Source organism: Tyto alba, unplaced genomic scaffold (assembly GCF_018691265.1).
Source record: "Tyto alba isolate M040663 unplaced genomic scaffold, T.alba_DEE_v4.0 Super-Scaffold_41, whole genome shotgun sequence".
NCBI lineage: Eukaryota > Metazoa > Chordata > Aves > Strigiformes > Tytonidae > Tyto > Tyto alba.
Window position 1 is genome coordinate 16,297,461 of NW_024881317.1, and position 22,270 is coordinate 16,319,730.

Here is a 22,270-nt window from a genome sequence, read left to right on the forward strand (position 1 = left end):
TGGTTGGGAAATTTATTTTTCAGATTGGGCAGCTCTACGTTCTGGTTCAGTGCATAAACATTTCTTCTAGAGGAGCATAGGAGATGTTCCTTCAAAGCAGTGGGGAGGGAGGGAGAAAAGAGGGAGCACTTAATTGCTTAAGTAGTACAAGTGTCAAATGCCTTATTCATCTGAGGCACAAAAAAGTGATATTAGTTACAGTAAAGAGCGCTTAAGTGGTTATCACAGAGGGAACCAAATTCTTGTGTCACTTCCCTTTGGGAATTTAAACAGAAGGCAGAGGTGCCAGGTAAAGCAGATTGAAGGTGGATATATTACTGAGATTAGTTTCCTGTGTCACTTGGTAGTCTTCCACTAAAAAAGGTTTTTCTTTGAAATAATATTTGAGGCTAATGTTGTGTTGTATGTTGACAGCCCACTATTTTGATAGGGAGGGGAACCTGTCTGGTACCAATTGTTAAGGGAACATGTGATCTGATGTTCTCACAGTTTCTGTCAGAGGATAGAGTCAAAAATACATGGACTGAAAATAGCTTTGTACACTACTCTATACTATTAATGTGTGGTATGTTTTTAAAAGAAACTCTAGGTAATACATGGATTTCTATTACTTTACCCTAAAATAATAAGGTTCAAAATCTCTCCTGTTTTGTTCCTTTTCATGTCAGAAAAGAACTGTGACTTCTAAGTAACCAATTTTTATGGTTCTCTTGTCACCATACTGTAACATGCATTGTGTTCAAGGTATTTACTATCCATATATACAGCTATAGGGGAAGATGTAGGCCTTACTTTAGTTGATGCAGTTTAGTTGATGGCTGTTGGAGCTATTTAGCTCAAACATACGTAACTTCTATAAGCAGTAGCCTGTAAAACTTATGCTTGTGCATTGGTAAAACAGACACAGTCCATACATTTTGCAGGCAACATGCATTGATATTTGCTCTGTGAAAGTGGTAATGTTTTCACTGACTATAAGAACTTCCCTTTGATGCAAGTTGTAAGAGTTCTGTCCTAATTCAGAATAACACTGTCAAGCAGTATTCTTAATATTATGAAACAGTTGTATTCCAGATACTGCTGTTTTGCTTTTCCCACTAGGGGGTTAGTCTTAGAAATAAATGGCTTCCTCTTATTTCAGTTTTGCTTTCAAAAAATCTAATGCTTCTTTTTCTTGATGCATTTCTATTTTTATTTCTAGGCCTTTCTTAAAACTTTCCATGTCTAAATGGACTCCTGAATGTAATATAGTTTATACTCTAGAAGCGGATATGAAGAGTGAAGTTTCTTCTGATGCACCAAAGAGACAGGAGAGTCTGAAGGGGATCCTCTTGAACCCTGAGCCTATTGGAGCAGCCAAAAGCTTCACTGCAGAAGTTGAGATGATTGCCAGTAAAGTAGGGAATGAGTTTTCTCATTTATGTGGTGATTCTCAAAAGGAAAAGGACATGAGTGGCAACCGTACAGACCAAGACAAAAGTATCGTGGTGCGAAAAAAACGCAAGAGCCAGCAGGCTGGTCCTTCGTATACTCAAAATTGTCCTGATAAAGAAAACCAAGGAATCTTAGGATTAAGACAGCATCTAGAAACACAGAGTGAAGACAATGATTCTTCTTTTAGTGACTGTATCTCTTCGCCTTCATCTAGCCTACATTTTGGAGACTCCGACACAGTGACATCTGATGAAGAAAAAGATGCTCCTATAAGACACCCTCAGGCAGTGTTGAATACTCCAAGTAGAACTCATAGCGCAAGGTCACAAAAGTGGCCTCGGTCAGAGGCAGACTCTGTACCTGGATTATTAATGAAAAGGCCCTGTTTTCACAGCAGTTCTCTAAGAAGACTTCCATATAGGAAGAGATTTGTGAAATCAAGTTCGTCACAGCGGACACAGAACCAAAAAGAACGAATTTTAATGCAGAGGAAAAAGCGGGAAGTGTTAGCTCGAAGAAAGTATGCTTTACTACCCAGCTCTAGCAGTTCCAGTGAGAATGATCTCAGTAGTGAATCTTCTTCCAGTTCATCCACTGAAGGGGAAGAAGACTTATTTGTGTCACCTGGTGAAAACCACCAGAACAGTACAGCTATTCCTTCAGGTAAAACTAAATTCCTGAGGTACTTTTTATTAATAAGCTTTCATCATGCACAATATGCTTTTTTTTTTTTTTTGGTGAGTGCTTTAGAGCAGTTGTTTTTGTGTTTTTGTAGAAGTTATACTATAAATAGACTTACTGCAAGTAATGTGAATGTTACACCATAAATTCCTGATGGGAAAAGTACATTCAGAGCTTCCAATAAAATTACAACAAATCTAGAATCTTTAATGTTAAAGGTAAAGTTGCTTAATCAGATTAGTCACATGCTGTAGAGTTGCTCCATTTAAATTTTTTTTTTTTTTAGGTCTTAAATTAAAATTTTAGCTATTATATCTTTGTTAAATGATTTTTGAGAATGTTTGAATGTTTGCAGTGTTTTTTTGGGGGGGAGTTTTTTGGGTGTTTGGTTGGGGTTTTTTTGGTTTTGGGAAAGGGGTTGGGTTAGTTTGTTTTTCTTTTATTTTGACATCTACCAATTTCTGGGACTTCTTTTCATTTTAAGCTTGCCAAGTGAAAGGTAGTCCCAAGCCTCGGACCAGTCATGTTCACAATGTTGTAGTTGTGCCTTCTGTTTATCACTTCAGCTTTTTGAGAGAGTATGGGGAAGTAGATACTGAGCACACAGTATAGTGTTAATCTGTGCAACCATGTTTTTTGCCTAGTAACAAATGTGTTTTAGAGACTGAAACCTGTCTTGGACTTTGCTGATCACTCCTCTAAGAAAAAATGACTGAAAAATACAAGCATGGTTTTAAGGGTGGTGGTGGTGGGGAAGTGTGTATGTTCATGTTAGGGCAGGATTTGTGCTTGAACAGAACCAGGATACTAAAGACTAGATCATTGCTTGTTATCCATTGTAGCAGGAAGTAATGTCTATGTTGTTCTTTAATGTACTGTTTAAGTATATTAAACAGTACATCTAAAATTTGTAATGCAAAAATCTTACTTATGCAGTGCCAGGGCTGCATATGTAACTCTGAAACAAAAGAATTATTGCACAGCCTTATTTATCTTCATGCATATTTGTGGGGACAGAAATAGAATTTTTTAAGTCTGAAAAAGTTACAGTTGACATACACGTTGAAGTATATTGAAGGGTATAATTTGTAAATAATTTTGTGGGGATATACATACATTCATATTAAAAAACAATTTGGGAAATTACTGTGTTAACAGTTTTGTTTCTAAGTTAATAATTTTTTCTCATTTTCAGAGAGGATGGAGTTTCATGTAACTATAAAATGATGTAGGACCATTAACTCTCTTTCCCCACAGAGCACCATGCAATGGTGAAAATGGTACACTTGTGAAAATGTAGGTTATGGCTTCTAGGCAACCACCTATTTCTGACCATGATAAATGTATTTAAAGAGAGAATTTTCAGTTTGTTTTATTTTTGTTTGTTTGTTTTTTTTTATCTACTTGAACTGTTAAAACCTACAGCCTTTTTTCACAAATTCAATTAATACCACTTCTGGGCTTTTATTTCCCTTGAAGTGTAGAACTTCACAGAACTATATAGAAGTATTTCTATAATGAAGCTTTCCATAGGCATTTCAGAAGGATCTTTTTGGAGACATCTCTCCTTAAAAACTGATGTAATGATCAGTGAATATTCAAGCTGCTAGGTAACTTCCGATAATTCAGTGATTCAGTGTGGTATTATTATGATGGTAGGAAGACTGGAACTTGTGGTTAGTTTCATCTAGTTATGTGGAAAAGTGCATTGTCCAATGGTTTAATTTTTATACTACTTGAAAAGCAAATTTAATTTATGAAATTATGTTTATTCTCATGAATGAAAAATAAGGTATGCTTTAAAGAATGTGTGTTATGGTGGCTGTACTTCAGGACTAACACTTGCAGTGAGCTGAGAAGTAATTCTGGCCTAGAGTATGTTAATACTGTGGGGGTTTTTCGAGTGAAAATATGTATTGATGGGACGAGTTTTGAGCATTTTACTTACATTACAGATAAAATGGGAAGTTGAGCTGACTTCCTGTATAGAAGTGTCTTATTTTTAGTAAGATAAAAGTGTGATTAACACTTTCTGTAGTTTTCTGCTGTTATATAAGGCATTCCTCGTTACTGAGTTAATTGGGACAGAAATGGGGCCAGCTGGAAAAATAGATATGCAACCTCTCTGTATAATGAGCAAGCATGATGGTATTTCTGTATGAGGAAAGGGTTGTATTGCTAGTAATGCTACACTAGCCTGTTAATGTTAGGGACGAATTTTTTTGCTCTAGATTGGCACGTGAAGGTTATGTATGCATCTGCTGAAATTACAGAATATACTGAAGGACAAAGAACTGCTAAGAATATGAGGCCTGCAGCATGTATGTAAAAGGCTAGAGGATAGACTTAAGGAAAGAAGAGAATAATAATATGCAGAAAAGAAAATAAAGTTTAAAAACATATGGTAATAACTGAATTTTTAGTAAGCAGGCATCAAAGTGGTGTGATTAGTCTTGTAGCCTACTTAATAGCAATTTGTATTAAGAATATGTCACAAAGTATTTCTTTGCTTTGAGTGTTGATGTTGTCCTGGTTTAACCCCAGCTGGCAACTAAGCACCACACAGCCTCACGGGGATGAGGAGGAGAATTGGAAAAGTGACAAAACCTGTAGGTTGAGATAAAGACAGTTTAACAGGTAAAGAAAAATCCTAGTGTGCAAGGAATTCATTGACCCCTTCCTATAGGCAGGCAGGCAGGTGCTCAGCCATCTCCAGGACAGCCGGGCTCCATCACACTTAATGGTGACTTGAGAAGACAAATGCCATCACCCCAAGCATCCCCCCCTTCCACCTCCTTCCCCAGCTTTACGTGCTGATCGTGCCGGCACCATGGTCTGGAACATCCCTTGGGCCAGTGGGGGTCAGCTGTCCCGGCTGTGTCCCCTCCCAGCCTCCTGTGCACCCCCAGCCCACTCGCTGGTGGGGAGGGCTGAGATGCAGAAAAGGCCTTGACTCTGTGTAAGCACTGCTGGGCACTAACTAAACATTCCTGTGTTATCAACACTGTTTCCAGCACAAATCCAAAACATAGCCCCATACTAGCTACTGTGAAGAAAATTAACTCAGTCTCAGCCAAAAGCAGCACATATGTTCATCTAAACATACAGTGCATTTAAAGAACTAGTAAATTTAATTAGTGTATACTGTTCTGGAAAATGCTTCTTACTGATTATTGCAAGAAATGAAAGTAACAGATCTTTTTAACTAAATAAGTGTTTAGTATGTTAACTCTTGTAGTTGATAAAACTAACTTGGCTTTTTTTGGAAAATTATATGAATGGAGATGGGGGGGCTTCATTTGTTTGTTGTTTTGTTTGTTTGTTTTTAATAAAACATTTACCAAAAAAAACCCCAAACAACACTATATGGGGGTTTTCTTCCTTTTCTATCAGGGCTTCAGCTATTCTTCTGGTAGATCTTTGTGCTTTGGGAGTGGGAGAGTATTGAACAAGTATGAAATCCTGACACCTGGGAATAGATTATGTTGATTTACCAACTGTTTGTCATAAAAGGCAATTGTTCTCATTAAATGTGGAATGACCAGATGGAGCTCATTCAGGAGATGGGGGAGAGTTGGGAGCATAAGGACAGTGTAAAGTCAGCTGTGTATAGTTTAACAATACAGATACAGTTGAAGGAATATTGATCAGTTGGTTTTAACTGAAATACTGGGATTACAGTTAAAATGACTGTAAGCAGCAACATTTTTGCTGTGAAACACTAGTTTTGATTCTGTGTTTTGTTTCGGTAGCTCAGAAACTTTTCTCTAACCTTTGGATGACCTGTATACATACCTGTAGAGATAAACCTCTTTTGACTTTCCTTGCCAAAGGTGTCAAAACTTCAACTTTTACTGTAACTGGATCTCTGTAATATTGTAATGCAGATTTTTTTATATGCTTGTACAGGTATTTGATTTTTGGCTTGTATTTAAAGGGCTGGGGGTGCCATTTGGAGACAGCCAATCTGTGGAGAGAAATCTAGCAGAAGGTAAAGTTGGAACAAGTTTTTAGCTTCACATACTCTGATTTGGCAGTAAAATTGAGCCCTGGGAAAGGGGAAGTTGTTGTTATACAAAAAAGCTGGGTAGAATTTTGCATTGTCATAAATTGTTCACCTAATAACACTTAAAATTTCTTTAGGGTCTGACGTGTTACTTTAAATTTTTGCGCACCAAGTGCTAGACAGGCCTTGCCATTTTCCTTAGAATCTAATGCCAACGAGAAGCTGCTCCAGTTTTTGTTCAGAGCTGCTTAGAATGATAAGACTGAGTTTATTCACTACTGTCCTCTACTTGTCTGTCTCCCAAAAATGTTGAATATAGACATCGGATATTTTAAAAGCCAGAGGCTGGTAAAAATGTTAAATATATACCACTTCATGTTCAGATTATTTTAACAGATTCAAGATAAACAAGTTTTAAGTGGAAATGAGCTGCCTGTTGTTGGAGTTGATTATTTTCCAGTTACTTAATCCCTCATAGAACTACAGCATGCACTCCTTTTTTCACAGTAACTGATGCAGCTTATAATTCAGAGCTTTTATATCAATAGCATTAGTGGACAAGGAAGTGAATACATATCCTTTCTACTGTGCCTCTTACTAGAGAGGGGATGGAGAACTGGGAGGTGGTGAGGAAAGAAGCACCTGACTTTGAACAGTTGACATTAACCGTTGTTGCTGTATCTATCTGCTGTGAATTGGAGCTTTAAATAGCTACAGTAATAAAGGTTAGCATGGAATGCTCTTCAGCACTTCCCTGTAGCTGCTGCAGTTTTCTGTGCTGAAAAGATGCTAGGTCTAGAAGTGGCTTGCTGTAGCATTGCTTACAGAACCAAGACTTATATGCTTGGTTCAGAACAGTGAGAAGAGTTTTGGATTAGCCTGTATTAGCATGGCTCACAGTTGGACAAGATCCCCATAATTCTGGTTGTTGACTGTCTTTTCCACCAGGGTGCAGACTCTTAAGAAATTTGTTTCTGAAAATTTCTCCCATCATACACAGCTATTGGAAAGTATATTCCAAATAAGTCTTGGGTACAGAAGAACTGTTGTCTTCTAACATAGTGTCACCTAACACTAAGGGGACAGGCAGGTTCTTTTAGAGATCCGTGGCAGAAAATTGTAGTTACAATTTTAAAGCTTTTTTTTCTTAGCGGGATATTATGATTAGCATAGCACAGATTTTATGACCAGAATGGCACAGGATTTCTACAGGCAGAATCAATACAGTACAACCTATAGGTAGCATAATACAGAATTTATAATGCAATTTAACTTTTTTCTGATCACCAGGACCCCCTGCAGATCAGGTCAAATCTTAATATGTGCTTTGCTGTATCACTATAACAACCATAATCTTGACTCGAAAATAATATAAAAGATAAGTCACTCACTCAGTCCTTGGAGGAAGCAGGTGATGGTGGGGGTATCCCTGGCCACCCAAGAGTCTCAGCAGTTCTGGTCCAGGTTCCCACTTAGGATTTATAACTACTTGATTTTATAGACAGTGCTCTGTGTGCTGTTATGCTTCCCTGTTCTGTGATGGGGTCATCAACACCACCTGGTTGGCCAAGTGCCTGGGACCTTCAAGGCCAGCAAGGAAGGGAGTAATCATCCTGGCACCCAGGAACCTTGTGGCTGATCAGGAGGGGAAGAAGAAATCGGTTTTGTTTGTCTGCTTGGTTCACAGGACCTTCAGAGCCTAGGCAAGGGAAAAGGGAATGAATGTGACCCACTCGGTCACAGAGAATGGCTGCTTGCCTGCAAAAATGGTGTTAGTTATGCTAACTGTATTACCAGGGCTCAGGAGCAGGGGGTACCAGTCACGCCTAGTTCAGAAAGTTTGAAAGTTGAAGGGAATACTCATTAACCACTAATAGAATGTTACTATTTTATCCATTTCAAGCTGAATTACTGTCTAGATAATTATCTTGAACTCTACAGCACAAGGTACTGTAGAGGCACATAATACCAGCAAGTTCAAAAAGGGTTTAGACATACTGACAGATGTCCATGAATGATGAATAGACAAGAAAATGCTCTCTGACATCTGTAACATTCTTGTGGATCCTGGCTAGTGTGACAGGTTTCAGTTAAAGATTGTAGCCTGGATTTTCTACTCTGACTGCTGCAGCTGGCAGAGAACATGGGCCTCAGCGAGCCCTTGGTCTGATCCAGTGAAAACTTGGAACTCAGAATAAGTCAGTCGTCTCTGTCATTAGAACTTGACTGCTTATTGTAAATCTCTTCTGTTTTTTCTTATGGCTTGGTCAGACTGTATTATTTGAAATTGTGTGTTGTAAAACTCCTTCAGTATCTTACATGTAATAGTTAAACTAGTTAAATCCCATGTTAATTGCAAAATAGATGTAAAATACCTTCCAGGAAGGACAACAATCAGCCAAACATAAATTTGAATGTTATAGCAGTGTTATTTGTATCCTTGGTGCGGTACTTATGTTGATGATGATTGATTACTCTCTGAGTTATGCCATGATCGTACAGAGTTAAGTAATAATATGACTATATATATTATACAGACAGTATAGTTGTATATATTATACACATTATACTGTGCAAATCTTAGTCTCTTGCTTGTAACTTCTGGATTATTAAAGTGTTTGATGGTAAAACTTGCTTCCCAGAACTGCATGTGGTCTATTAACAGCACCTAGCAGTTATAGTTCTGAAATAATCTTGCAACTTCCTGGGGAAAAGATATCTTCATTTACTGATCTAAATATTGGACTACATGACATTACGTTATTTTTAAAGTTATGTTCTGCTTAATAAAGTGCTTTAATCTGACAAATTTACTGTCTTTGATGTAGAGCCTGGAGGAGGGATTATTTTGTTTTTTAAGGGATGACTATCATTTTGAGCATGTTCAGATTTGAATTCAAGACAACGTAGTTTATCACTTCCTCTAGGTTGGCTGAGCAGAAAGTTTCTATCATAAAACAGGCTTTTAAAAGAGAGGGAAAAAGCTTTTGTAAAGAAGTTACTGATTATTAGTCATATACAAAGCCTAATTACTAACTGCTGTTGATGCGTCTGAATTGTTGGAATATGCAAAATTTGCAAACTGAAATTTTGTATTTTTCAGGCACTGTAAAATATTATTCATGGATGTGAGTAGGGGAAAAAAAAAAAAAAGAAAACCGAACAAAACAACAACCAGAATTCAGTGGAAACTATTAAAATTATTGCTGTAATTTTCAGTAGAAGTTTTGTTTTCAACCAGCTCATTTAAAATGTAGAATGAATATTTCAGTGGTAGCCCAAAGGCAAATTCAGTCACAAACAACTACAGTATAATTTGCTTGCTTCGTTTAGTTTTTCAGGAGATGACAGAGGGAAGTAGTGTATACCTGCAGGAGGATAATTTTCTGTTTATTTTATAGCCATAGGTATTATGCTGAAAGTAGTACAAAATACCTCTCAGATCTGCATAACTATATTGCTGCCAACAGTCCAGTGACTCTTCTTGAAGAGAGTCCACCTTCAAGGAATACAGGATTAGTATAGTAACATGCTCATTATACAGATTTTGTTGTTCTCTTACAGGGTCAATCATTCAGATGATATATTGATGAGTAAGGTATTCATATTTATACTTTAAGTAACATAAAATTTGCTTGAAGTTCATTCCAGACACAAGATGACTGGTACGTGCATCAAAGCAAATAAATGAAGTATACCTTGTCATGATAGACTATATGAAACATTACGTGTAGTGGACCATATGGTAAAAAGTAATACTGGGAAAGTTGTGCAACTATTTTGTCATCTGGTATTTTTCTGGATTTGGATTTCTGTTTGGTTTGTTGTGTGTTGTTTTTTTTTTTGTTTTTTTGTTTTTTTTTTTTTTTTTCCTTGACTGTTGGTGTGTTTTGTAAATTGTGCATACATTAGAACTGGTATTTACTAAAATATCAAACTGATGGTTTTATGCCCTTCCTAAGAAGTTTACCTTACAGGTATATATATATACCAAGTATGTTCCCATGAAGACACCTTAAAGATATGTTCATCTGTTTACTGCTAATGTGTAGCCTTGCATTCACTAGATAGCTCCTAAGAGTTACATCTGTGGTAAATATTTGAGGCATGCAAGTGCCTCAAAATTCTCCTAAGCAAAGGTTTTTAGAAACAAAATGGAAAAACCTCTGAAAATCCACTTGTTTTATTTCTGCATGTCAGTCATCTCATTAAAGAAAGCTTCCTTCTGCTTTATAGGGTTGTACACTATTAAAATTCAAGTCAACCATCTTGAACTACTCTGACTGGCATACTAGTAAAATTCACCTTCAGATGCTAACTTAATCTGAAAAGTTACATTATGTGGAACTGCAAAATACCATGTCTTTGCTAGGATTAGGCTTGGAGTAGTTCAAACCAGCAGACTTGAGTTCTAAGTGCATTTGGCAGTGAAATCCCCCCATCCCACCCAGCCTTGGTACTACAGAACATTCAAAAAGACATCTTCCATTTCACTAGGACTTCAGTATCAATACAGTTTCAATTCTTAATTGCCTTGTAAATTAAATGCTCTAATGCTGGGGTAAATGCCTTGTATATATGGCCTTGCTGAAGTTTCAGGGTGCTTTACTTGATAGCTGTCTTGCTGCTCATGTGCTGCAGACACCTTGTGTTCCTGTCAGCCTGTCAAGGAGGCTGTCCCCCGATACCTCATTTTGTGAGATTCAGAGACTTTTCTTTGTTTTAACACTATCCTTTGCTCTGCTTTTGTAAGAGCATGTCTAAATTAGAATAGAGTGGTGTGGTTTTGTTTGTGACGTTTCAAAAACTGAATTATCTTCCTCGTAGTAATGGATGAAGAGGGAGGCAAAGAAGAAACAGTAAATCCTGTTCACAATGAAAGATTGGGTTTTCATGCCACTTAGCGCTGCCAGCTCTATGGCTAGTGTCTGACTATGGAAGAACTACTTGAGGAGGAATATGAGCATTACTTTAGTGTTGCTTATGTTACTGAAGTTTTGTTTTTCAGCTGACTTACTATTCAGATAAATGTAATGAAACCAGTTTGTACTGGCCAGTTGTCTAATCTGTATATACTGTTCTCCAAACAACTGCAGTGTTCTTAAAATAAGCAAAGTTCACATATTTGTACTTTTCCCTTTGGTGTACTTCTAATAGTATTTATTTGAAAGCTCTTTTTATTTGAAAGTTATGTATGATCATAACTTACATTCATATTTTTTTCTTAGCACTATAATCTTACTAATTGCCTTTCCTCCTTAGAGGAGTTGTTTTTCTACTTCATTTTGAATAAAGTGTGTATTATTGGCCGCTTGTATAGGACAACACTTCATGGAATAAAAACCCAATCACACTGTGCTTTTGACTTAGGAGGGTGCTATTAGAAAGCATAAGCACTAGAAAATAGCATATGGTTGAACTATGTCTATGCTATATCCTAATTATAGCGACTTTGATTGTTTTCATAAAGATTTTCTTTATTATTTTGGAAGTCATAAAACCTGTTCATCTAGTAACAGTCCTGATGGTTTCTACAGTCTGTCATGTGTTGTCTGTAAAATCCCATCTTGACTAAAGATTTGCTTAAAAAAGGATTAAGTAAAATGAACCCTCAAACCATGACAAATGTGAGTATCTGAATTGTGTAGATACTCAGCTGAGAATTCCCTTTGTTATTCATGAGATAAACTTGTCAGAGTTTTGGTAGAGATGCACACTGGAATTTTGTGGCATCTGATTTTGTCCTCAAGAAGGTGCTGTATTTTCAGAAGTAATGAGATCATACTTAATCCTAAATCTTCCTGCTTTTGCAACTGTCATAAATTTCGATAAATATTAAGCCTGAGGACTTGTGGACTCCCAGAAGTGCTCTCAAACTTACTGTAATTCCCAGAAGTGCATGTTTAGAAGCACGGAGATGGGGGGAAAATAGTTGTTATTTTTTTTTCCTAACTGACCTTTCACCAGCTGCTTGTCTAGCTGGTTTTGTCTGAGAAGCAGCTAAAATAGTTTTGTGTAAGGAATCTGTTGCTTATTTGCCCATGATTTGCCAGATGTCAGAAGAATATTTACATTCTTCTCAATGTGATTATGACTTCAGCTGCCTTTCTTTCACTTTGAGTAATTGTCCTCTATGTATTTTCAATTTTAGCATGTGACTTGTGTTTTAGACACTGCAACATTTTCATTTTTTTCCAAATTTTCCATGCAAGTTCTGAGAATTAATTTTGTCATATTAATTCCAATCGTGAGAATGTGGTGAATACCAGTGTTTGAAAGCATCACTCTTTCCATCTTCAATCACTGTTCTGTCTGGGATAAGTATGACCAAAACCAAAGGCCAGTGTAAGATAAGTAATGCAACCTGTTTTTTCAAAATACAGAAGTGTTGATACTTGGTGCAGGGGAAATAATCTGTCCTGCTTTATCATTCGGTAGAGCAGCTGAGAACAATCAATCCATAAAGGATATAAGTACTGACTTGAATGAGACCAAATTCTTGCAGCACTTTTCTTGAAGAAATTTGCTACTTCTATGCTATCTAGCTCATTTATTTATTAAGTTCTCTTGTGCTCAGTGGTATTACTATAGTGAATAATCCATAGCTCAATTTTACGTATTCTAGATAGCTCAAACTCAAACTTGTCACTGTCAGTATTATAGCTGTAGAGGAGTGTTTCCATGTGTCTGGGTATTAGGCAGAAACTTTAATCATTCTTCCTCAAGTGGAAATTGTTTCCTATCAAAACGCATCTCTAAATTGATTTTGTGGGGTTTTGGTTCTTGTTTTTTACCATTAACAGTTTCATTTTAACTTCCTCTGTCTAGTATATGATCATGAATGCCACTGAAAGTGTAGATGTAAAGACATTTGTAAGCATCAGTAGATTTGTGGTCTTCGTTTTGTTGTAGAAATAGGTAATATATGTTTGATGCATCATTTTTCTCCTGTTGCTACTGTTTAGCCTCGAGACTTTAATACCTGTAATGTCTGATTTTTTAAAAAAAAATAAGTCTATTAATGATAACAAACCACCACTGCTTTGCTACTTTGAACATTATTTTGTTTTTATATTAAATGACTGAGTTTTGTTGCTGTTATAACTAATGAAATTCACTGTAATTGCTTCCAATACACAGTAGAATGTAAGCTTGCAGCAGAATTGCTACCTTTAATAATTAGGTTACATATTTGACAGTTGCATCTGAAGTTTTGACATACAACATGAAATTCTCTACCTACGTGCATTTTAAGTTTAAGAAACAAATAGTGTCTTATAATGACAGTTCCTGAGATAGAAGTATATGAACTTTCTTCTTCCTTTTTCTTTCATCAGGAAGTATTGATGAAGATGTTGTGGTGATTGAAGCATCTTCCACTCCCCAGGTTACTGCTAATGAAGAAATAAATGTTACCTCAACAGATAGTGAAGTGGAGATTGTCACAGTTGGTGAAAGCTACCGGTGAGACTTCCATGTCTTTGTATTAGTACAATTTTACTTGATTCCAGGTTTGTTACAAGCTTTGTATCATTAAAAGCCCGTAAGGTAATGTCATAAGAAATTCTAAGCAGGATGCATCATACGTATTTTTGATGAAAAAAAACCCCACAACCAACTAAAACAAACAAACAAAAAAAAACAAACAAAGAACTAAAGCAAAAAACCCAAACCACAGTTTTGCCAAAGCTCAACAATTCAACTATTTGGGAATCATTGAGGCAGTTGTAGTTAGTGTGTTTGGGTGGGATTTTGGGGAAGCAAAGCTGTACAGGGAGATCCTAGAGAGAGCAAGGTTAGGCTGAGTTGGCACTCTAGGGATTAGTTGAGCATTTCTCAGGAAAGCGTCCTACTCTTTTGAAGCTGCTACTGTGTATGCTTTCCTGTACTTCCATACCTCCCTGGAAGTTTTGTTCCATATTTGTCAGATTTTGCAGAATCTATTGAAGTGGAGTTCCTTGAAGAAGGAAACTTGAAATTGTCATGTGCATGGGACTGTTGGAGATCCCTGCCTGTTGTGTATGTTTTCATATTTGTGAACATGAAGACAAAATTGTAGAATATGAAGAATGACTATCCATTTTTTATAAAATAATGACAGAGGAACAGTAGGCAGTAAATTATGAAAACATTCCATGTGTTTGTCATCAGATAGTGCTTTTGCTAGTGTTTGCTCTTAGAGGAGAGGGAGGGAGATAATATTCAAGAGACAAAAGTCCAGAGATTTTGCACTTTTAGGTCATTTTTGAAATTTAAATTATAGAAATTATCCTCTGAAAATATTCTGTCACAAGTTAACATGCGAAAGAATTTAATGTTTACAGATTTTTATTGTCTTTACAGTTCTGTCATCGTTCATAGATCAGCTGTTTCAGACTGCATAGGAGTAGTATACGATTTGGAGACTCTTCATTTATTATTAACAAAGTTAAAATATAACATCCGATATAATTGCTGCCTGTCTGCAGTTGTAGGGTTTCACAGTGAATTTTTTACGAGTTACCTGTATGTATTTCATAGGAACATGGTTTAAAGACCTTTAAACTCTGTTGGGTATTTGCTATTATATTACCTGGTAAAGGCTGCAGTAATGTTTGTAAGTATACATCTAGTAAATGTGGAGTGGTAGGCTATTTCAACATATCAAAATGCTTTATAAAAATAATAATAAAATTACTTCAAATAGCTTCTCAAACAGTGAGGAGAAAGATTTAATAATGACAATATTTAGGTCAATACTTAAGGTGTTGCCTTTTTTAAGGTCTCGTTCAACACTTGGACACACCAGATCACACTGGGGACAAAGCTCTAGTTCTCATGCTGCACGACCTCAAGAGCAGCGGAACCGCAGTAGAATTTCCACAGTCATACAGCCACTGAGACAGAATGCAGCGGAAGTAGTAGACCTTACAGTGGATGAAGATGGTAAGTTGCATTGGTCTGAGAAATCTCTTCCTTTTTCAGAAGTAGGATGATCAATGTAAAGGGAGTGGAGTGAATTGCATCAGTTATAACATACTATTCTATGAAAAAGTTTCAATTCTAAACAAACTGATTTCCAAGCCTGTCAGAAAATCTTCTTGTAGCCTTCCTTTTAAAATTAAGTTTAGCCACTCCCAGTGGGTGTACTAAATCAAATTTTTCTTCCAAAACCGACTTGGGTGTGTACTCACCAGGCAGAAATTACAGAACAGGTTGGAACTACTACTTTAAAAATATGTATTTACTTCAATACAACACTGTTAAAGCAAAAATCTAGTGCTGCCTATGCTTTGTAATAGTTACTATTCTTTCAGGCCTTGGAGTAAAAATAATTTTAAAAAAAGAAAAAGCATAACAAAAAAACCCCAACTCCAAACTAGTGAATTATATTAGGTTTTCAAAGCAGTAACCTTTCATTGCTTCCTAACATTAAAACTTACTGTCACTGAATAAGTCTATGCCTGCTGAAAATCATAAGAATAACTTCCAGATTTTATCAGAACTTGAGAGAAGGAAAAACTAAAGCTCATGTACATTTTCGCAGGTTTATTTTTATGTTGTTGGTTTGGGGAGTTTCTTGGGTGGATGTTACTTCTAATGTTTAACAGAAGTTTTGTTCTGTTGTGATTCCATCTCGAGTGCATCGCAAGCAAGTATCCTGTAATATCTTATTCTTAAAGTTGTCTTGATTTTGGGGGTGGGATGGAGATTTGAAAGGGTTTGGAATTGGTTTTGGTTGTTTAGTGGTTTTTAAGGAAGGGGATGATTTAATTTATAGATTCTTTTCTTTACGGATTTACTGTAAAATATCCCAACAACTCTATCATTGAAGGGAATAGGCATCTATTGCTTTAATTTACTCTTTAAACTCAAATTACAGAATTTAGTCTGAAATTCAGGGACCAAATTATTTTTAAAAATATTATTACTGATTGAACTTTTACTTCTATAATGTATATATTTAAGACTAGATGTTTCTTCCTTCCCCCCCCCCCCCCCCCCCCCCCCCCCCCGAGGAAATACCTTTCTAAGATGAGTCTTCCAGGATTTCAGGGATACTATTTTTCAGTTTAGGCATCAAATTTCATACATGAACTAGTGTAAAATGATAAAAATTCTGAATTAACACTATTACAAGGCAGCTACGCAGTTTATCATAACTTTATGGATGTCTTGAGAAATACTGATTTTAAAACTTTGCTAGCTACTTCCATGAGCATAAGGATGTCATCTCCATCGATCTTCCTGGTCTGTGAAGTGTGTTGAAATCCAGTCTTGAACACTGTGTGGTCGCATATCGATGTTAGGCTATAAGTGTCCAATATATTTGCTGTTTTGTTCCTAAATTTAAATGTTAATACATTTATCCCAAAATGTTTTCCTTTAAATAAAATTAGTATATTGGAATGTCACATTGAAATCCAAAGGAATTTAAATGTAGTTATCGGGTCATGTTTTTTTAATGTGATAAGTTGGAAGACTTGCACGAAGGAAGATATGTTTATTCCCTTGCTCGCTCAGTTGCTGGTATACTTACTAGATACAAAGAGAAGTCTTCAAAACTAGTCATGTTTTATTTTGAGACTTTGTGTAAGAGAGACACTTTTACAAAAAAAACCTGAGCTGTTTCTGACTATATTCCCTTTGATGGTATTTCATATTCCTAGTCAGGGCATTGCTTTGTCAGTAATTAGAGAGAAATTTCAAACTTAGTCAAAGGCAGACTTTTTAAAAACTAAATCTGAATTATGCCACCAAGTATCTTTTTAAATTTGAACCTGTTTACAATTGTGTAGTAGAGACCTAAATTTATCAAGTGTTCGGTGTATTTCCCTGGATCCAATGAAATATATTGCCAATTATTACCTTTACGATATGCAAAATAAACATGTTTGTACTTTTAACAGAAATCTAAAATATTGATTTAATGGATATGCTTTTAATGTGTATTGAGATTAGAAATCAAGTTTACCTTGCTATAGCCTTTAGCACTATATATCTAGAATGACTGAAGTACTGTTAGTTTAGCTGTTGTTATGCTGTTCTTGGTGAGTTATCTAAAAGTTTTTCTGCACTTTGTAGGCATTAAAGAAATGGTAAGGGTAATACTTAATCATAATGTAGTTTGCCTGTGAATTTATGAAAGATTTCAGCAAGTGTTTTCATCATAAAGTACTGAAGTAATTTAACTTCTTTCTAATAGTATTTTACTGAGTAAATAAAACTTGATATGTCAGACTTGGTTGGGAATTGTTTTTTCTATTAATTTTAAAAATTGAGTTGATTAAAAAATAAGAAAATTAAAATTTTTTTTTTCCACATGAGTGAAACAGAATTAACTTTCATATTTTGTAACTGTCAGGCTTTTGTGTTCTGAATTCCTTATCATCTGGCAAGACCAGAATCGAGAATTTCTTGTAAAATAATTAAAACTGAGCGACAGCAATAAAAAAACCCGGCTGCTTTTAAAGCTTAAAGAACATGAAAGCTTTTTTATTTTTCTAGAGCCGACAGTTGTGCCAACCACGTCAGCTAGAGTGGAGCCACAGGTTGTGAGTTCTGCTTCCAGTAACAGTTCTAGTACGTCTACCTCAGAGCAGGCCTCTGATGCAGCTCCGAACGTCTCCAGCAGCCAGCCCTCTGCAGCACCAGAGACGACTTCTAGTCTTCCCAGTGGCGGTACTGCTGGTACTTCAGCTGGAGGTACAGACTGAGAGAGCTTTCTAAACTGTTGTGTTGCCTCCTAGTATAAAGGAAGTAGAGGAAGTTAATCGGCATTCTTTAGATTAAATGACGTCAACGTTTAGCACTGAACATAACAGTAGTAAGTCGAGAGAACAGTAATCTGAAAAGGACGGTTCATTGATTTCTCCCCAAAGATGAAGGAAGTCGTGCTGGAGCCTTCTGCTTTTGCCTGTTGAAATGATTTGGTTATACCTAATGAACCACATCCTTGCTTTTTGAGGATGTAGAATGTAGTTCACATGGAATTAAGTCTTCATTTCAGTGTGTTACGGGGGCGGGTTTTTTAAGGTGTGTTATAAGGAAGTGAAGGATGTATCTTGAATGTCACCGTGTAGATTACTTCACTGGAAGTACGTTTATACAGATCTATATAGATCCTGTCCTATAAGAGAGTTGTGTATACAGGTAGCACTTATAACATCTCTGAAACATGGGTACTCTGCCCCTGTCTTTGTCAGGGCAGGTACAAAAAACCTGAGGTGACCGCAGTTGCACAAGAATTTGAGGTCTCTGCACACTAACGCCAGGGACAATCTTTCCTCCTTTCCCTACTGATAACATGTCTTAAATTATTGAAATAAGGCAAGTGTCAGTTCACATCCTCTATTGGTTCCTATGAGTACATTCACCTGAACCATTCAGTTTTGATTCACTTGGCAGACATAACTACATCATCTTTTTTGTATCCAGTTTGTTTTGGTTTACTCTAGATCTGGTTTTCAATTTGTCAATTATTTAATCATGAAGTATGATATTTTTTTTTCTTTTTAAGAGTCTGCTCTATGGTGATCAGCTTTGCTAATTCCTTTCTACTTCAATATTAACTTTCTTTATCTTCAAGATGATATAAGAAGAACTGCATCTAATACAACACTGGAAACTGGCCCTCCAGCCATGCCAAGGTTACCATCATGCTGCCCTCAGCATTCTCCCTGTGGAGGACCTTCACAGACTCATCATGCATTGGGGCACCCGCACACAAGCTGCTTTCAGCAGCATGGCCACCACTTTCAACATCACCACCACCACCACCACAACCCTCACCCTGCTGTTCCAATATCTCCTTCGTTCAGTGACTCCAGCTGCCCTGTTGAAAGGCCTCCTCCAGTGCCCGCACCTTGTGGAGCAAGCAGCAGTTCTGGCACCAGTTACCATGACCAGGCATGTTTAATTCTTGTGACTCTCCCTTGCAATTTAAAGTTTTTACAGATGTGAGAGAATAGAATAGGATGCTGAATTGTAGATTATTCTCTTGTTCTGTATCAGGCATTCTAGAAAGAAACTAAAAGGAAAATTTGAGCTATAATATATGGACACAAAAAAATTGAAAATTTACAGAAAGTCATAATCCATCAAGTAGTCATTGACAGCTGACATCCTCTTGATGACTGTGAGATGACAGTGGCTGTTTGAACAAACCAAACATAAATACCTTGAAATATACTCTGCTGATCATAGCAGTCTTGCAATGCAAATAACTGAGCTGCTTTAAGGGAAGAAAAAGTGAAGTCTAATGTTCTGTTTATAAAGGGTATAAAAGACTTGCTCTTCTAAAAGCACTGTTTTTTAAGACTTTTTAAGTAACTAAAATCACAGGTCTAAAACAATACTGTTAGTCAGAACAATACTGTGCAAACTTAATTTACAACATGCAGAACTATCAGTCTGGTTTCTGTTTTAAGTGCAATACATTAGATAAAACTGAAAACGCTAAGGATTGCTGTTTGCCTCTAAATATTTCAATGCATGTAGCTCCCATGTACTCACTGATTTATCCATCATAGGATTTGGGGGTTTTTTAACACAATCTGGTGTAATGAATTCAGTCTCTCTCACCAGAGTCAAGAATTTAGGAATAAGGAATGTTAACCGTATCTAAAGAATGCTCAAGAGTTGAGTCTTAAAACTTAAAAATTTGGATCCCAGTTTCTTGTGATAGTATTTATTTTTATTTTTTATCACATGATGTTTGAGGGTGACTTTGTTTTCAATGTCTGAAAAATTGCTTGAAAAAAGATGGTTTGTTTACGCAGCAGGCATTGCCAGTAGACTTAAGCAGCAGTGGTATAAGAAGTCATGGAAGCGGTGCTTTTCATGGGACATCTGCTTTTGACCCCTGCTGTCCTGGTTCTTCATCTCGAACTGCAATTTATGGGCATCAGGCTGGTGCTGGCTCAAGCCAGTCGATAACGATAGACGGATATGGATCAAGTATGGTTGCGCAGCCACAGCCCCAACCTCCTCCTCAGGCATCGCTCTCTTCCTGTCGGCATTATATGCATTCTCCTTGTAAGTACTGATAAGTACTGGGTACCTGGTGGGGGAACCAAACAAACAAGCCAACAGCTTCCCTGACAACATATAAAAAGTCTTGCTGTCTTCTTGCTTTGATCTTAGAACTGGCCTAGCAAAACACATATTAAGAAATGTATTTAAACAGTTCAACCTGTGTAGAGGATTTGAACAGGATCAAGGTGAAGTTAAAATACTCTCTTTTGAGAAATAACATTCAAACTTCAAAATCTGTATTTACTATGAAAATATTTTTCATCTCCTTTGTATTTTACCAATGCCTTTTTATTTCTTTTTCCTTGGTCTGTCCCATCCCCACAATAACTTCTGCTTGAGCAAGCTCAGAATCAACTCATTTGTTTGACTGTGACTTCTTTTTTTGGAATCTATTGTGTCTACAGAATAGTAGTCTTGTTGGGGGGAATTGAATTTTTAAGAAATGAAATGACAAACTTGAAGTAAATTTGCTCACCATATATACCTTTTTCAGCATGCATCACTCATTATTTTTTAAAAACTTTTTCTTCTTTTTACTGACATTGGCAAGTGGAATACTTTTGGCTGCAGAAAGTGTGGGAGTTTTGTTGTGTATATTGCTGGTATCACTTTATTTTAAAATTGCATAAACACATATTCCCATGTTGCCACTGTTTACACTGGTGTAATAATACTGAAGCACCTGTGTGAAAATAATTTTTAAAATAAATAGTCAAAACCTGCTATGACCCAATTAAAAGCACATGATGTTTTCATTGCAGATGCTTCTTTGACCAGACCTCTTCACCACCAAGCTTCTGCATGTCCTCACTCTCATGGAAATCCTCCTCCACAGCCGCAACCTCCACCTCAAGTAGATTATGTTATCCCTCATCCAGTGCATCCCTTCCATCCTTCAATTTCCTCTCATGCATCTTCTCATCCTGTTCCACCTCCACCTCCACCACCAACTCATCCTTTAGCCAATGCAGCTGCTCCAATACCACAGCATCTTCCTGCAACACACCAGCCTATATCCCATCACATCCCTGCAACAGCACCTCCAGCACAGAGGCTACATCCTCATGAAGTGATCCAGAGGATGGAGGTCCAGAGAAGAAGAATGATGCAACACCCAACGTATGTCACAAATGTACTCAGAACAATATCTAAACATATAATTCATTTCCCTCAGGTTTGTAAAATGTTGCATGTGAATCTCAAACTGTTAATTGCATGGTTAGGTACTGTTAGTATTAAACCATGGTAAGAAGTATCTTTACATACCGTCACAGTTGCGTGATCATTAACACTGAATCTGTTCCATTACATCTCTCAATAGTATCTCCAGGTAAGGCACAAATGGGGCATGGAAGAGAAGGGATGTTTACGTTTCTCTTGCCCATTATTCATCCTCCAGATAACAGGAAGGAATTCCTTCTCAAGCTGGGCAGCCTAGAAAGTACATCCTAAGCTCCTTTCAAATGTGTTCCTTGACAGTATGTTTTGCTGCTTGGATGCTGTTAAGATTCTTTTTATCTAACTAATGCTTTAAAATAGAATGAAAAGTTTATTGTAAGAGACTGTGCCTTTATGTTTTTAGAAGAGAGGGAAGAGACTGAATAATATCTGTACAAGAATGAGACCAATGTTGAGATGTAGTTTTCATGATACTGTTTGAGATGCTGCTGTTGTTGCTAAACTAAGTTCATGACACCAGTATCAGCAAAAATCAAGTCAGTACTGGCTTGGTATTCAATCACAAAGTAACTGAAATTATTTTCATTCTAGAGGTAATGCTTGTAAATATCCAAGATAATTACAAGAATGAGCTCTTGGGTTGTTGATCCTAACTTTGTTACGCAAATTCTACTGGTAACTAACCTAGAACTGATTTAGAAGTTAATGTTTAAACAAAACTTTGTTTGAACTGCAACTCTTAAGGCAGTTTACAAGTAATTAATAAAAATATCCATAGGCAGTAACTGCTTACACTAGTGGCACATGGCTGACTTTCCCCCCTGCTCCCCCATCCCCAGGAAAGTCAAATACAACTCTGCTTTCTCAGTCCTTTAAAGTTTGGTCTGTCTGAACCTACACCCATTTTTTTGTAATCATTGCTATGCAAATTCCATAACCTTTAAACACCCTAGC

At 36.7% G+C, this 22,270-nt stretch overlaps 1 protein-coding gene across 4 annotated transcripts in view; it reads left to right on the forward strand.

The window, feature by feature from the left end:
* Nucleotides 1-22,270, forward strand: part of RNF111 (ring finger protein 111) — a 57,397-nt gene that overhangs the window by 19,153 nt on the left and 15,974 nt on the right. For all 4 annotated transcript variants that reach the window (XM_042803752.1, XM_042803751.1, XM_032990247.2 and 1 more), the window contains exons 2-8: nt 1,202-2,097; nt 13,459-13,585; nt 14,883-15,046; nt 17,609-17,806; nt 18,690-19,009; nt 19,882-20,137; nt 20,899-21,256. In XM_042803752.1, the coding sequence (XP_042659686.1) occupies nt 1,221-2,097; nt 13,459-13,585; nt 14,883-15,046; nt 17,609-17,806; nt 18,690-19,009; nt 19,882-20,137; nt 20,899-21,256 (2,300 nt within the window). In that variant the 5' untranslated portion in view covers nt 1,202-1,220. The remainder of the gene's footprint in view (nt 1-1,201; nt 2,098-13,458; nt 13,586-14,882; nt 15,047-17,608; nt 17,807-18,689; nt 19,010-19,881; nt 20,138-20,898; nt 21,257-22,270) is intronic.